At 43.2% G+C, this 17402-nt stretch overlaps 1 protein-coding gene across 2 annotated transcripts in view; it reads right to left on the bottom strand.

The window, feature by feature from the left end:
* Positions 1–16328, bottom strand: part of LOC102443037 (zinc finger protein 180) — a 26134-nt gene extending 9806 nt beyond the window's left edge. Inside the window, exons 1-4 of one of the 2 annotated variants that reach the window (XM_023743593.1) lie at positions 16248–16328; positions 8453–8527; positions 3140–3263; positions 353–2025 (exon numbers count right to left, since the gene is read on the bottom strand). In XM_023743593.1, coding sequence (XP_023599361.1) covers positions 353–2025; positions 3140–3263; positions 8453–8527; positions 16248–16301 — 1926 coding nt within the window. In that variant the 5' untranslated portion in view covers positions 16302–16328. Of the gene's footprint in view, positions 1–16; positions 2026–3139; positions 3264–8452; positions 8528–15873; positions 15986–16247 lie in introns of those variants that run through there. The other variant, XM_023743592.1, reaches the window with a different exon arrangement.
* Positions 16329–17402: the final 1074 nt, after the last annotated feature.

The following is a 17402-nucleotide window of genomic DNA, read 5'->3' as shown; positions in this document are numbered from 1 at the left end:
CCATGAATCAAAAGGTCACCTCTTCAATTCTAGGCAGGGTGCATGCCTGGGTTGTGGGATCAATCTCCAGTAGGGGGTGTGCAGAAGGCAGCCAATTGATGCTTTTCTAAAATCAGTAAAAACATATTGGGGAAAAAAGTGTGATCCATAGTCCCTCCTTTCGTCTCCAGAACAAATTTCCAGATACATAATAATAGGGCTAATGGAAAGCTTTTCTGCATACATAAATCTTATCCATGTTTTTCTAACACATATGCTTTCTTGGAAGGGAGGCAGGGATGAAGGAATATACTCTGGCTAAAAAATTTCCAAACTAGTTACATTCATAGGGTTTCTCTTCAGTATGAGTTGCCTGATGCCTAATAAGTTTAGAGCTGTTAATGAAAGCTTTCCCACATTGATTACATGTAAAGGGTTTCTCTCCAGTATGTGTTCTTTGATGTACAATAAGTCGAGCACTCAAGCTGAACGTTTTCCCACATTGATTACATTCGTAGGGCTTCTCCCCAGTATGAGTTCTCTGATGTTGAGTAAGGCATGAACTCTGCCTAAAGGATTTCCCACACTGACTACATTCATAGGGCTTTTCCCCAGTATGAGTTCTCTGATGTACAACAAGAACATAACTCTGGCTGAACGACTTCCCACACTGATTACATTCATAGGGTTTTTCTCCTGTATGAGTTCTTTGATGCATAACAAGGTGTGAACTGCGGTTGAAAGATTTCCCACACTCGTTACATTCATAGGGTTTCTCTCCAGTATGAGTCCTTTGATGTGCCACAAGCTGAGAACTCCAGCTGAAAGATTTCCCACACTGATTACATTCAAAGGGTTTTTCTCCTGTGTGAGTTCTCTGATGGGCAACAAGTTTATAACTCTGACTAAAGGACTTTCCACATTGGTTGCATTCATAGGGTTTTTCTCCAGTGTGAATTCTTTGATGTGCAATAAGTTTATAGCTCTGGATAAATGATTTCCCACATTGGTTACATTCATAGGGCTTCTCTCCCGTATGAGTTCTTTGATGTGCAATAAGCTTGTAGCTCTGCCTGAATGACTTTCCACACTGACTGCATTCATAAGGCTTCTCTCCAGTATGAGTTCTCTGATGCACAACAAGAACATAGCTCTGGCTAAAGGATTTCCCACACTGATTACATCTATAAGGTTTCTCTCCAGTATGAGTCCTCTGATGGGAAACAAGGTGCGAGCTCCGGCTGAAGGATTTCCCACATTCATTACATTCATAAGGTTTCTCCCCTGTATGAGTTCTCTGATGTGCAACAAGATGAGAGCTCCAGCTGAAGGATTTCCTGCATTGGTTACATTCAAAGGGTTTCTCTTCAGAATTTTTCATGTTTGGAGCAAGAAATGAATTCTCAGAGATTTTACTACAATTATAGTCAACAGGAATGTTCTGTTGTTCATTATGGGATATGCTATGGTTTAAAACTTGCCCACATTCCTTAACATCAAAGGGTTTTTCTCTTGCATGTATTTTCTCATGTATATTTATGGGTGTACCATGGCTAAAAGATTGAATATTGTTGCTAAACCCATAGGATTTATCTTCTGTTTGAGTTCTTGTAAATTGAATAAGGTGAATGCTCTGGGATTTTTTTCCATATTCATTATTTTCGCATAGTTTCTCATTGTCACTAATCATCTGATGACTGTCCACAACAGAATGATGTAATTTTTTAACATGAGAGACATGTTTATGGAAATGGTTTCTTATGGGTATCATCTGGGGTGAAAGAAAACTGGAATTCAGACCACTCTTTTCCTCAAGTTCATCACTTTTGCAGACTCTTTCATGAATGAATGCCACTTTCTTAAAAAGTCTTTCTTGCTTTTCCTGTTGCTTCTCCAACTGATCCTTACAAATCCAAACTTCTTCACATGAAGATAACCAAGGATCATCTCTTGTCAACCTTTCTAATTTCACTCCATGGGATGGTTCATCATCAATAATTCTCTGCTTTGATGTTGATTCTCTTCTTCCAAGTGCAGTTGCCAAGTCTGGAAGAAAGAAAAATAAAATATTATAGCCAAAAAATGTTGGAATAGTGAAATAAAGCTGACAAGAAAGGATGCAAAATACATGTAGATTTGTTTTCAGCTATTATTGAGAATCAAGAGGATGGGATGAAGCAATAAGCAGAAAACTACCACAGCCCAATAGTATAACACTGCATTAAAATGGAATAATTTAATCATAATTTTACTGAATATGTAAGACTTTAGACACCAAATCAAAACCTCCATGTTCCAAAATAAGATCACTTATATAGACTAAAAGAATCATAAAACAATTTTGCAATTCTTAGCAAAGTAATAAAGGGTCCTTTCTACCCTCTTTAGTGCTAAACACATGTTCAATGAAATAGAAATTAGTGTCTACATGCCTAGGAATTTCTGAAAGCATGAAACTTGTTAGCATAGCCTATGTCAGTAAGAAACAAGCAAACTACAACTGTGAACCAGGAAAAAGAATTGGGACACTGTTATCCCAGCATTCCCTAGATGCCTTAAGGTTAATATGGCCCCATGGATTCCTGTGATTCTGAGAGAGAATGGAGGTTAGCTCATAAGCATAAGCCTCACTGACTAAGCCAAGCATTAAAGAGTATCTGGAAAAGTGGTGATGTATATCATCCACTAGGAGATGGGAAATGAAGAAAAATGTGGCATGCCCTATGGGGATATTTCAATCTAACCTTCTATAACTATGATGACTCCTTTGTGTCTGTTTCTCACCAGGATATGTGTGTGGGAAATTCTTTTTATACTCATCCCATTGCTCCAACTGGGAAATTGTGTCTGGTTTGAAAAGCTGGTAGGGAAAGATATAGGACTTTGGGTGCCTGGGCTGGAGACCAGGAAAGTTACTGCAGAATTTGGTCCTAGTTTTTGGCCTTTGGGAATCATGAAGATTAAACAATCTCAAACCAAAGAAACTGTACCTTTTCTACCTTACAAATTTAAATTAAAATTAAATTTTCACTAGGGAATAAAAAGCACAAACAAAATCTATGTGTGGCCAAAGCCATTTTTACCTCTGAACTGCAAAATTCTCAATCAATAAGAAATAATTTCAACATACAGACTTCATTAAAGGGGACCATATTCTTACCCCAAGAGACCAAGTCCCTGTGGTTCTCAAGGATCGCATCTCTGTCCAGGGTCCTCTGAGCAGGGTTCAAAATGCCCTCTTCCTGAGAGAAGTCCACAGTCACAATTTTGAAGTTTACGCCTTCCTACAACAGGACACACATTCCTGCTCAGCTGGGCATCATTTCCCTTTAATGTTCATAGAGGAAGAAAAGTTTGACAGATGGAAGAAAGGAAACTTGATGTCCCGGAAGTTGTACTGAGATAGTCAGCATTCAAAGAATTCTAGTCAAGGAGTACATGTGTCTTCTAGGTGAGCCCTTTTGGGTTTTGGATGCTGGATCTGTTTTGCAACCCCAAAGAGAAACACCAGATAAGAACTAATATACAATTTCTCTCTTGATCACCTTGAAGAAAATGCTTCCTTCTATTTTTTCACTGGTATATAGAATTCCCACATAGGAATTCCCTCCAAATTACCAGGAAACTAACTGAACAAGGATCAGTAATCTTTTTCTATCAAAGGCCAAAGAGTAAACATTTTAGGTTTTTCAAACTATACAGTCTGTCACAACTACTCAGCTGTAGCAAGATAGCAGTCATAGAAAATAAACAAATGGGTGTAGCTGTATTACAATAAAATGTTTTATTTACACAAATAGGTAGTAGGCTGCATTTGGCTCCAGGCTCTACTTTGCTGGTGCCTGAAGTATTAGACGAAATGTGGACCTTAATGAAGTAGAGGTTAAAAGCACTGGATTTGGAAAAAAAAGAGACTTGGGTTTTCTCACCCTGTAAACAGTGTATGTCTGAATTTAAAAAAAAAAATCTAATGTGACAATCTGTGTATTAATGGTGAGTTTATTCTATTTATTAGGCTTAATCATACCCAACTCATTGGGTTGTTGAGTTAATTGTGATGATGAATATAATCACATTAACAATTATTATTATCTGAAAACTCTGAGAAATTAAATGACAGCCAATGTCTTTAGTCTTCAGATGACAGTTCTATTTGTCTACACTGACCTGCACCGTAGAGCCTTTAGATGTTCAGGCATTACTGCCATATAAAAAGCACTGCCTCCTCTGAGCAGGAAAGGACCTATTTCCAAAACTACTGGGCAGGAATTTTGATCCAAAAAAGAAGTGCTGAGGGTGACCTGTCTTTACCTAAAAGCAGCAAAAGTCGGGGAAGTTGAATGCCACTGGCCACTAAAGGTTTTTAAAATAGACCAGATTTTATTAAGCTATAATTCATGAATGGGACGCAGGGTCTGTGAATCCCAAGACACTCCAAGCGAAATGCTGCTGTACTGCATTTTTCTATGTTGGAGCCATAAATTTTACCAGAATCTCAAAGGTTTTCATGACTAGCCCAAAATGGAATTGAGAAATGTTGTTTGCAAACTGTAACCTCTGTTGAATATGGATCTATTCTATAGTCCTGTTTTCCAACCTCTAATCCATGCGTCCTTTGAATAAATATGTACTCCTTTTTGCTATTTAATGTAGGTACCTACATTAAGCTTGTTCAAATATCAAATAAATCAAGCTTGTTCAAATATCAAATAAATAATACTAGACTAGCACCTCCCACTCCATCCCAGCTACATGTTTTCAAAAGTTCCACACTTTCTTATCATCTGCATAATGGTCATTTTTTGTCACTAGGCTACAGTCCATGAAGGAAAGTAGAAGGTATTTACAGTCTGCAACTGTTACTCCAGTGCTTAGCATAGTGTTGGTGTACAGTAAATACTAAATATATATTTAGTAAATTATGTCAATACTTCAATCAATAGAATTAATAGACTTTATAATATATCCGAATAATCCTGGTCCAAAGTCTATTTTTTAAAATCTTTATTGTTGAAAATATTACATATGTCCCCCTTTCCCCCCCATTAACCCTTCCTAGCCTGCCCCAGGCCTTCACCACCCTATTGTCTGAGTCCACGGTTTATGCATATATGCATACAAGTTCATTGGTTGATTTCTTCCCACCTACCCACCATCCCCTACCTTCCCTCTGAAGTTCAACAGTCTGTTCATGCTTCTATGACTCAGTCTATTTTTGATCATCAGTTTATTTGGTTCATTAGATTCCACATATGAGTGAGATCATGTGATACTTGTCTTTTTCTGACTGGCTTATTTCTCTTAGCATAATACTCTCCAGGTCCCTCCATGCTATCTCAAAGGATAAGAGATCCTTCTTTTTTTTAACTGCTGCATAGTATAAATGCACCACAACTTTTTTATCCACTTATCTGATGGGCACTTAGGCTGTTTCCAGATCTTAGCTATTGTAAATTGTGCTGCTATGAACACTGAGGTGTATACATTCTTTCTGATGGGTGTTTTGGGTCTGGTCCAAATTCTGATTTAGGTCTTCTCCTCTCACCTGAAACTCAAAGGGCCTATCACATACCCATTTGAAAAAAAAGTCCTTCAATATGTAGATACTGGCTTTTCTGAACTTCTATCCCCACTTACTCTATTCTGCTTCACCTGCCCCAAATCCCCACTCCTCCCAGTCCTTCTCAAACCCTTCAACTGTGTCCTTGGGAACTCATCTGCTATAATAATGAAATCCTACAGCTTCAACATCTTCACCTAATATTCCCTCTACATCCCTGTGTTAAAGGAAACATACCTTCCCCCCTGTGGACTCCTTCCGCCACAGACATCCCAGGCTTAGGGTGGTCATGCTCTCCCATCCAAGGGGGCGGGTGTGAGTCCTCCCAGTTACATTTAAACCCTTATCACTTACCATACTTCTTAGTTTTGTCCTACCAACCTCTGGAACCACCACGCCCATCCCCTGAAGACTTATAATACCCATGATTCATTTCCCATTTCAAGAACTTGAATTGTTTCACCTTCCATTGTCTATTGCAGCGATTTTCAATATTTTTCATCTCATGGCACATACAAACTAATTACTAAAATTCTGAGGAACACCAAAAAAATATATTACATTTTTGCCAATCTGACAAAAAAAGGTATAATTTTATTAACTTACAAAAAATAATAGTAATTACCTACCCTTTTTGCTCCAAAGTGACTTTTTAAAAAAAAACACCAGGTATATATATGGATTTCTGGTACCAAGAATTAACCAATCGCAACCTTACTGTGCGACGTGACCAATAAGATATAACTCTATTATATGACCTATATATTTATGGTTCAAGATAGGGCATTCACACTGGATGGCTATTGTTTTGGCTGTTGTCAGTTTTTAATTTGACAATCTAAGAGAAAAGAAGTCAGTGCCCCTGACTAAATAGTCAGATATGTATGTTTTAAAAATTCTTACGGCACACCCATGAGCCTGCAGCAGCACCCTGGTTGAAAATGACTGGTCTACTAGTTTAGCATCCACTTGCAGAGTTCTCTGATAATACTATAAAAGTAACTGACTTTAAGAAAGCACTTGCTGTGTAGTGCCAGGCAGTGCGCTTATCCGTGACACAAATTACCATTCAATTCTCACAAGGTCCTGTGAGAAAATTCTACTAGTAGCACCATTTTTCAGATGATGAACTAGAGAAATTAACATATGCCTAAAGTTGGTAGCTGGTCTACAACCTCACAGTTGCTTGACATCAGAGGTTGTGTTCTAAGTCATCAATTCACATGGCTAGCCAAACTCCCAGACCCTAAAATTGCTCTTCAGCGCCCCACTCTTAGGGTGACACCCCAGACTTAACATAAAGTACTCTACCTCTCAAATCACACACATAGAACTGCCTACTCTTTGATTACATCACATTATTTTTTATTACAACATCAGATTAAAAATTTTTTTCAATTACAGTTTATATTCAATGTTGTTTTGTATTAGTTTCAGGTGTACAGCATAGTAGTTAGACAATCATATACTTTTTGCAAAGTGGTCCCCACAGTATTTTCAGTACACACCTACCTGGCACTGGAAATACATAGTTGTTACAATATTATTGACTATATTCCCTATGCTGTACTTTACATCCCCATGACTATTTTGTAACTACCAATCTGTTCTTCTTAACCTCTTCGCCTTTTTCACCCAGTCCCCCAACCACATCCTCTCTGGCAACTTCTCCACTCTACTTGTTCAATTACTCCCTTTACCTTTCTCATCCTTGGATAGTTTGGGGCCATTATTCTATTGAAATGTCTACTATTACTATCTATCAGTTTGTATTCTTTTCCTTTCTAGTTAGTGTCCTCTTTATCTTTTCTGTCTTAATTATTCAGTTTAGAGTCTGGGGATCATTCACTTTAATCCCATTTAATATATTAAAAAATTCTCTTTTAAATATTACCTTGACCTATGGGGCTTCCACTGAATGCTTGTGGCTACAAAAACTAAATCAATCTGAATGTCAATGTACCGTCTATGGAAAGTAGGTTACAGAATGCTCCCCTTTGGGAGAGGGGAAATCCGCAGAAGCAGCTGGATAGAGTGTTATCAATTAATGGTCACTACCTTGGATAATCCCGTCAGATCCTCCAGCAGCCCTGCTATGCCTCCTGGAGCAGCCTGTTCTCCCATAATCCAAAATTACTACTCTAAAACTTCTCTACACATGTCACATGTCTCTCCATTCCAATCCCCACCCTTATAGCCAACAGTTAACTCCGTCTGCTTGTTCAGAGGCAAATCTAAGCTTTCACGTAACTCCCTCAACCTCATTTGTCCTTTATGCGTCCTTCTTCCTCTGTAGAGCCATTTATTCACATACTAGTGGCCCTGTGCACGAATCTGTGCGCGAGTAGCTCGCTGCCGCTTGCCTCAGCTGGGCGCCCCACCCACCGCCCCTCGTAGCTCTCCACCCCACGAGCTCACTGCCCTGCCCTCCTTTAGCTCTCCTCCACTCGTAGCTTGCTACCATACCCTCCTGTAACTCGCTGCCCTGCCCTCCTGCTGATCGGTCGTTATGTGACGGCGTCCTGACCAATTTGCATATTACCCTATTATAAGTATAGATACTCTGAATTAATTCCCCTGGAACTAATCAAGGACTCTGCTTTATAGTTTTATCTTCTCTCTCTCCTGACTATTAACTTCTTTTTCCCCACTAACTCCTTCCTGCAACTACTTGTGAGTCATATCTTTTGAATCCTTTAAGGAAATTTTAAAAAAGCCCTTCAACTTCAAATGTCCTGACAGCTACCACTCTCTTCAATCTTTCACATGATCACCCAATTTCTGTAAAAGTTGCCCCCTCTTACCTCCATTCCCATCACTTTCTACTCACTTCCCAGTTCACTTCAATCTGGCTTCTGCCACCAACCAGCCACACACATTTCTCAATGTAAAGAGGCCATGTGTCCAACCCACCTGGGATGGGACGGCCACTGGCCCCGAATCTTCTCTCTCGACCTTGATGATAATCTCTTGAGGAAGGAGAGAGTCCTGAGAAAGCAAAATAGACGAGAGAAAGGAAATTAAAGGGAGCTCCGTCACAGCTCAAAACCCTCACTGTGCGTAGGCGAGGATCTGACGTACCACCTGTTCTAAGGCATCCCACCAAACAGACTCCTGCTCCCTCCTTTGTAAGCTCAAGTGAGCCATGTGGGGGGCATCTGGAGGGTCACTGAAACATCAGACATGTGTCTTTGTGGACCTTCCAGGCCAGCCCAGCTGCCAGCCCAGTGAGTGACCACAGGCACTATGAAGAAGAAAAGAAATGTACAGCTGAATCCCTGCCTGAGTCCCTGGACCTCAGAATTGTAAGCAAAGAAGACAGAATACAGCATGACCAAAGAATGATCAAGGAGGGGGAAATCAATAAGTTAACTTCATGAAACGTTTGGCATAAAGCACCACCAATAAAGGCGTCGGCAATAGAAAATCTACTGTTAAGACTTCTTCCGAATCAGTAAGAAAAGGGTAGCTCCCACAGAAAAATGGACAAAGGAAAATACAATGCAGCTCAACTATGAAGAAATAAAATGGCCAGTGAATATACAAAGAGATGCTCACCTTTTTAAAACAGATAACACTAAACCTCTATTTCTATAATTATCTCTCTATATGTTAGAGACCATCGATTCACACTGGTACCTCCAAATATAATTCAACACACTTTATTCTAGCTTTCCTGTTTTTCATATTTGCACCTTCCTTCTCCTGCATCCAGTATTCACTTAAATTTACTGATTTGCTCAAAGTCCCTGTATGTAACCAACCATGTGGAGTGTTTCTTTTGCCTGTTGCTTACAATTCCTCCTGTGGTGGCCCACTGGTCAAGAACTTCTTTGCCGAAACTGGTTTGGCTCAGTGGATAGAGCGTCGGCCTGCGGACTGGGGGGTCCCAGGTTCGATTCCGGTCAAGGGCATGTCCCTGGGTTGCGGGCACATCCCCAGTGGGGGGTGTGCAGTAGGCAGCTGATCGATGTTTCTCTCTCGTCGATGTTTCTAACTCTCTATCTCTCTCCCTTCCTCTCTGTAAAAAATCAATAAAATATATTTAAAAAAAAAAAAGAACTTCTTATACTCTTAGTGGAAGTTTAACTTGACCCAACCTTTCTGCACTGGCTACATATATATATTTTAAATCCTCACTTGAGAATGTGTTTTTACTGATTTGAGAGAGAGCGGGGAAGGGAGAGAGAAAGAGAAACGTTGATGTAAGAGAGAAACATCAGTTGGTTGCCTCCTTTCACACCCTGACCACGAATCAAACCCATAACCTCGGTATGTGCCTTGACTGGGAATCAAACCTGAAATCATTTTGGTGCACGGGACAACGCTCCAACCAACTGAGCCACCTGGCCAGGGCTGGACTGGCAATATATATATTTTTATTTTCTTAATGTTTTTATTGACTTTAGAGAGAGAGAGAGAGAGAGAGAGGAAAGGAGAGGGAAAGAGAGAAACATCAATCAGTTGCCTCCTATATGCACCCTGACTGGGGATCAAACCTGCAACCTGAGTATGTGCCCTGACTGGGAATTGAACCTTCCACCTTTCAGTAAGATGCTCAACCAACTGAGCCACACCAGCCAGGGTAGCAATATATTTCTTAAATAACATTTTATTTGGAAATAGTTTAAGACTTGTAAGAGGTTGCAAAAATAGAACAGAGAATTCCTATGTACCCTTAGCCCAGCTCCCCCTGATGCTAGTATTAACAAAACCACAGTACACTGTCAAAATTAGGAAACTGATACTGGTACAATATTTTTAACTCAGGCACAAACTTTTTTCAGATTTTGTCAGTTTTTGTAGATACTCCTTGATTTTTGTCTTTTTAATGGAAATATTTTTAATATAATATACTATCCAATAAGTCTACTTGTATTCCATTGGCAAATAATAGAAACTACACTTAGATGTATATGTACAAGAAAACTCATTAAAGGGTTACATTATCCTAGCTAAATGGGAGGATGCTGCCGGGGTTCTTGTTCCAGCATCAAGAAGGGTTCAGCAATCTGGAGAAGGGCTGTGTGTAACTTAATAAAGAGTCCAGAGACGAAACATAATTTTGAAAGGCATTATAGCAGTGGTTCTCAACCTTCTGGCCCTTTAAATACAGTTCCTCATGTTGTGACCCAACCATAAAATTATTTTCGTTGCTACTTCATAACTGTAATGTTGCTACTGTTATAAATCGTAATGTAAATATCTGATATGCAGTGTGGTCTTAGGCGACCCCTGTGAAAGGGTCGTTAGACTGCCAAAGGGGTCACAACCCACAGGTTGAGAACCGCTGCATTATAGGGAGTCAGAGGAGCCTAGCTAAAGAAACTAAGATCTCGTCTCAGGACCCCTTGCTTTTTATTAACACAATTTGTCCTAAGGTGAGGTGGAGATATACACTTCAAAGGGTCATGTTTCGTATACAGAGTCCATTGTCAGATTATCAGGTTTTGGAGAACTGCCTACTGCTGTTCAGGTGTTTGGCCAGTAGGAGGCAATAATATGTAGATTAAGATGCCCTGAGCTGTCTGGCAGCAAGCAATCATCCCTTTTCAGGTTTGAGGAAATGCCTTTGCTACTCCAGATGATTCAGCCCTGCTGAACATGCTGGAATTGGCTTCAAGCAGGATGCATTAAATAATGTCCATCACTAAGTGCCTGGTTAAATAAATGATGCTTCATCCAGATAAATGAATATTATGTAGCAGTCGAGAGAAGAGACAGATTTGCCTAAACAGATGTGTATAAATGACAGAGATATGTTTATAATACATTGTTGAATGAAAAAACTAAGAACAATCTATAAAATATGAACAGATTTTTATAGAATATAAACATACACAGAAAAGTCAGGATAGTCTCCAAAGCATTAAAAGTAGTTATTTTGGGGAGGGAGAGGATTGAGGAGCAAGTTCACAGTCTGTTTTAATACTGTATCTATTTTTTAATAACACTTATTTCCCTTAATCAGAAGCCAGCAAAAATATTTTTCTCTTGAAAAATCACTTTGAAACCAGATAATTCCTAAAAGTGTTGTGTGTGTGTGTGTGTATTTCTTATACATATATGCAGGGGTGGGCAAAAGTAGGTTTATAGTTATAATATCTATATATATAAAAGCCTAAGCAACTGATCAGTAGCTATAATGTGCACTGACCACCAGGGGGCAGATGCTCAACACAGGAGCTGTGGAGGGACAGCAACTTTGCAGAATGCCCCCTCACACTCTGGGACACCTTGGGGGATGTCAGACTGCCGGTTTCCGTCCGATCCCTGCAGGCCAGGCTGAGGGACCCCACCTGCTGGAGGGACTCAGCTCACTCCACAGACGCCCTTTGAGCCCCAGTGCTGCCCCAGGTGTGGCCGGCTGGGGAGGGACCATGGGAGGTTGGCTTCAGGGCGTGTTCAGCCCGTCTCACCCAGTCCTGCCCTGCAGGCCACCTTCTAATTAATTTACTTTAAATGTGCACAAATCCATGCACCAGGCCTCTAGTATACATATATTTGGTCACCCAGGTGACCAAAATATGTCTCAGATATAGCTGATCTTCACCCACCGTTCCCAATTCACGGCTCCTTAGGATTTTCTCTTGCTCTGTTAATGAAATGAGTTTTGAATCCCACCCAAGGGTGGGGGCTGGTTGCCAGTAGGAGCCAACAATGTCATTAGAGAACTAGAACTTTCAGTCCCACCATGATTTCCGGGGAGAGGAGTGGGGCTTGGGGTTGGATCGATCATGACTATGTAATGAAGCCTCCATAAAGCCCCCAAGAACAGCTCCCCAGCCCCTATTTTGGACAGCTTCCACACTGGGAACTAGAGCACCTCCGTGAGTCACCGTGCCAGGCCCAGGGGCCACGAGGACAGCGGCTCCTTCCCTCAGGACCTGGCCCTACGCGTCTCTTCATCTGGGTGCTGACTCATATCCTTTAGCATCCTCTGCAATAGATCGGTAATCTAGTAAGTCAATGGGTTTCCCGATTTCCGTGAGCTGTTCTAGCAAAGTAACTGAACTCAAAGAGGGGTCATGGGAACCTGTGGTTTATAGTCAGTCGGTAGAAAAGCACAGATAACAACGCGGCTTGCAGCTGGCATCTGAAGTAGAGGGTGGTGTTGTGGGACTGAGCTCCTTACCTGTGGAATCTGATTCTATCTCTGGGTAGATGGTGTCAGAATTGAGTTGAATGACACCTTGCTGGAGTTAGAGAATTGCTTGTTGGTGTGAGGAAGCCTACACACACACACACACACACACACACACACACACACACACACACGTTGGTATTGGGTCCGGGAACCCCTTTCAACCTCAAGCTGCTAATGGACTCAACCATATCGTGGAAACTCACTGCAAAGAGAAATCATATTTATAACATGTGACCATGCAGACACGGCTTTTCTTGCCACAAAAGTGCTTTTCTGACCGACCGACTATAAATCACAGTGGGTCTGTGTGACCAATAGATGGCAGAGGAAGGGATGGAGTGCCGCTTCCGAGATCAGAGGACAAGACACTGTGGGTTCCATCTTGGGTGTGTGTGCATTTAAACTCTCTCTCTCTCTCTCTCTCTCTCTCTCTCTCTCTCTCTCTCTCTCCCAGATCATGTGCACTGGGAGAAACCAGCTGCTGTGTTAAGCGGCCCTGGGGAGATGTCTACCTGGTGAGGAACTGGGGCTTCTCGCCAACAGCCACATGAGTGACCTTGCAAGTGGGTCCTCCTACACAGCAAACCTTCTGGAGGCAGCGGCCCGGCCCAGACAACGCCCTCGCCAGACACCCAGCGTCTGAAACACACAGACAAGCTGCTCCCAGGGGCCTGGCCCTCAGAAAACGTGTGAGATGATAAATGCTGGCTGTTTTCAGCTGCTAAGTCCTGGGGTGTGCAACCATAGGGAGCTAATACAAGGAAAAAAAGATGGTTTTGCTTTTCCTAGGTAACCTTGGGCTCTAGAAGAAGCACAAGTCGCTCTATGAGAACGAAATCCTCTTTCTCCCCAGTGCCTCACACAGGGCTTTACACGGGCTAGGCAATAAAAAACATGCGATGAAAGTACAAATTATAATGAACAGATTGCTAATTCAGTTGTATGACACAGAAGAAGGACCATTAAGATTCCCAGGGCCCTGGCCGATGTGGCTCAGCTGGCTGGAGTGCCGTCCTTGCACCGAAAGGCTGTGGGTTTGATTCCCGGTCAGGGTACATACCTAGGTTGCGGTTACGATCCCCAGTTGGGACACGTGCGGGAGGCGATCAATCCATGTTTTCCTCAATCTCTCTCTCCCTCTCTCTCTCCCTCTCCAATTCCCCTCTTTCTAAAATCAGTACTCGAGTGAAGATTAAAAAAAAAAAAAAGATTCCCAGAAAACACATGAAGTCATTAGCTTATAGTAGAATGCCAATGGTCACATCAAAATGCCTTCTCCCTGTAATTTTGATAAAAAATGTGACTGTAAATTTATATTTGTTTGACTCCTTTCAAAAAATCTTGTGCACGTGTACACGGAAGCATATGCAAAAACATTTACAGCCGTGCTATTTGTAATAGCAAAAGATCGAACACTAAATAGCCATTAACAGTGTGTCCATAAAACCCACAGCATTCATGTCGAAGTCGAAATCTGGGCACCAGGTGTGCACGATGGTATCAAAGTGTCACTGCTCCCAGGTCCTCAGAGTGGCCAGAGTTAGGGAATATAGGAGTATGTGTCTGTACACACACACACACACACACACACACACACATTTCTATGTATTTCCAGGCCCTCAGAGTGGCCAGAGTTAGGGAATATAGGAGTATGTGTTTGTACACACACACACACACACACACACACACACACATTTCTATGTATTTCCAGGCCCTCAGAGTGGCCAGGGTTAGGGAATATAGGAGTATGTGTTTGTACACACACACACACACACACACACACATACTTCTATGTATTTCCAGGCCCTCACAGTGGCCAGAGTTAGGGAATATAGGAGTCTGTGTCTGTACACACACACAAAATGTGACACACACATGGCACACACCACACACACATTTCTCTGTTTTTCTACATCGACAGACGGAAAGCCATGAGCCACATCAATACCTCTAATACCACAGTTCATGCCAGTGTTTTCTCTTCCGTATCTGACGGAGAGACTCTGCTGGATGCTCCTCGGCCCACTGGGCTCTGCAGCCCCATAGGAAGCCACCCTGTGCCGGGGGGCCCTCCCCATCCTGCTTGGGCTCTGACTCTGCAGGCCAGGTGGCCCCTTCTCACGGACCCACTCTCATGCCCCCAGACTCGGCTCCGTGGGGAAGCCCTCGCCATCCTGCTTGGGCTCTGATACTCCATGCCAGGCTACCCTCATGCATGGATGACCTCAACCTGCTCAGGCTGTGACACGCCATACGAGATGTGCCCCCCTCCCCAGGCCCAACATGGTGCACATGTCACCCTGCTCTGGCTCTGGTACCCACGCTGGGCACCCTCACGGCACTTGGGCTCCTCTCTCTGGATGCCCTTCTCACTTGCTCTGGCCCCGTCACCCCAAACGAGATCCCCTCTTCCACAGGGACTTACCTCGCCTACTTGGGCTCTGACTCCTAACACCCCTTCCTTGCCCCGCTTGATGCCTCCACACAGAGATGCCCTCCTCACCCCCATCGGGCCGTGACACCCACAGCTGGGAGCCCCCCCTCACTGCAGAGGCCTGCCCAGCTCTGCCCCACCTAATGGCTTCGGGGCTGCATTGCTCAGGAAGGCGAAAGCGAAATCCTAATTTAACACTTTAAAGAAATTAAATGTTTTCAAAGAATATTTGCTGTAGGAAAATGATTTAAATTAGTAATATCTTAACCTTAAAATGCGCTGTACAAAAGTACAAGTGGATAAAATAAATGAAAACACAAAGTCCCCTGGAAAGTAACGTAACAGTACAGCTAATCTTTGTTAACTGGTGTATTTACTGTCTTCTAACGTATTCTTTTCTCTTTTCAAATCCTCGCCCAAGGATATGTTTTTATTGATTTTTTTAGAGAGAGAGGAAGGAAGAGGGAGAGAGAGAAACATCGATGTGAGAGAGCAACAACAATCAGCTGCCTCCCGTACACGCCCTGCAGCCCTTCGGAGCACAGGACGATGCTCCAACCAACGGAGCCTCACCGGCCAGGGCCTAACAAATCTTCTATACACACACACACTACACCCCTTTTCAAAAAGGTGGTCATTTCTAAATGCTAGTGACTTAACACAGATCATAAATAAACATCCCTTTACGTTGGTAAATATGCATTATCACATCAATGCCTACAGTGTATAGTGAATTTCCTGTCATGGTCTTACCATAACGCCTCGAACTCTCCTCTTGCGTTGCATATTCTCAAACATTCTTTCAAGCGCTCATTCTCAGGCAGAGCCAAGAGTTGCTGGTCAAAGGGCATTCCGTATTCTAAGGGCTTTTGATACAGGGGGCCAAATTCCTCCCAGAAAGAGTTAGCGTCTGGGTTAGAAGGGTGAAGGAATGCAGGGAGCCTCATTAAATGCATCGTGTGTAAGTGTCAGGAGCCTGCAAATCAGGAGGCGCCAAAAGCCCCCCAAACACTGCAGAGAGCCGGACAGCTCCCAAGTCCAGAGGGTTGGGCTGTGGGGCCTGGGTGGGCTCCAGCTCTGGGGGATGGGAGGGAAGGGGAAGGGGAAGGGAAGGGAAGCTCACTCACCTGCACACAGGCCTCCGTCAGGGTTCCTGGGGGCTTCTCCTCCTGCTCTTCCATGCTCTCCTTCCCGCACGGGCAGGGGCCTGAGGTCCTGAGCTGCAAGGGGAGAAACCCTGAGTACAACCCCCTCCTGTAGGTCCACCTTGGCACCCCCATCCCTGGTTAGTCTCTGCTCCCGGGATGCATTTCCCATGAGAAATGTGCTTCTAGAGCAGTGATGGCGAACCTCTGACACCTCTGACACGCGAACTCATTTTTCTGGTTGATTTTTCTTTGTTAAATGGCATTTAAATATATAAAATAAATATCAAAAATATAAGTCTTTGTTTTACTATGGTTGCAAATATCAAAAAAAAAATTCTATATGTGACACGGCACCAGAGTTAAGTTAGGGTTTTTCAAAATGCTGACATGCCGAGCTCAAAAGGTTCGCCATCACTGGGCTAGAGGGTCCTGCCCGGATTCCAGCCTGGAAAGCTGTGCGTGTACCTGGAGATCCTTGGTCCCTCTCCCAGGCCAGGACTCTGCGGTTCCAAACTGGGTCCTCCCCTATCAGAGGCCTCTGGATCCCGCACCAGTGAGCCCATGTCCTGCCCAAACGCAGCCTTCATCACCACCATCATCTGCAGCACAAATCAGTCATTCCCTTCCCCACTGGGTCCTGAAATTCCTGCAAACACCTAGCCCAGTGGTCGGCAAACCGCGGCTCGCGAGGCACATGCGGCTCTTTGGCCCCTTGAGTGTGGCTCTTCCACAAAATACCAGCTCTTCCACAAAATACCGACTTCTGCGCATGGGCCACGAAGTTTCAATCGCACTGTACGTGCGTGGTATTTTGTGGAAGAGCCACACTCAAGGGGCCAAAGAGCCGCATGTGGCTCGTGAGCCGCGGTTTGCCGACCACGGACCTAGCCCATCGAGGACCCCTTCCTCCCCAACCTGAAATCTGTACCCCAAACCAGCATCTCTTCCTCGGGCAAGCAGCAAGGCTCTGGGATTCATGGCCCCAGATCACACTCCCTGACTACATGCAGGAAGCCAGCAACCTGTCACGATTGCTTCTAACTTCCTGTTCAAATAGCCAAGCACATGCACAGAGCTCAGCTGCACCTGGTCCTTCCACTCTTCTGGGGCTGACCAGCTTCTACCAGCGCTAGC

Source organism: Myotis lucifugus, unplaced genomic scaffold (assembly GCF_000147115.1).
Source record: "Myotis lucifugus unplaced genomic scaffold, Myoluc2.0 scaffold_402, whole genome shotgun sequence".
NCBI lineage: Eukaryota > Metazoa > Chordata > Mammalia > Chiroptera > Vespertilionidae > Myotis > Myotis lucifugus.
This window is presented reverse-complemented; position numbering and strand designations above follow the sequence as displayed.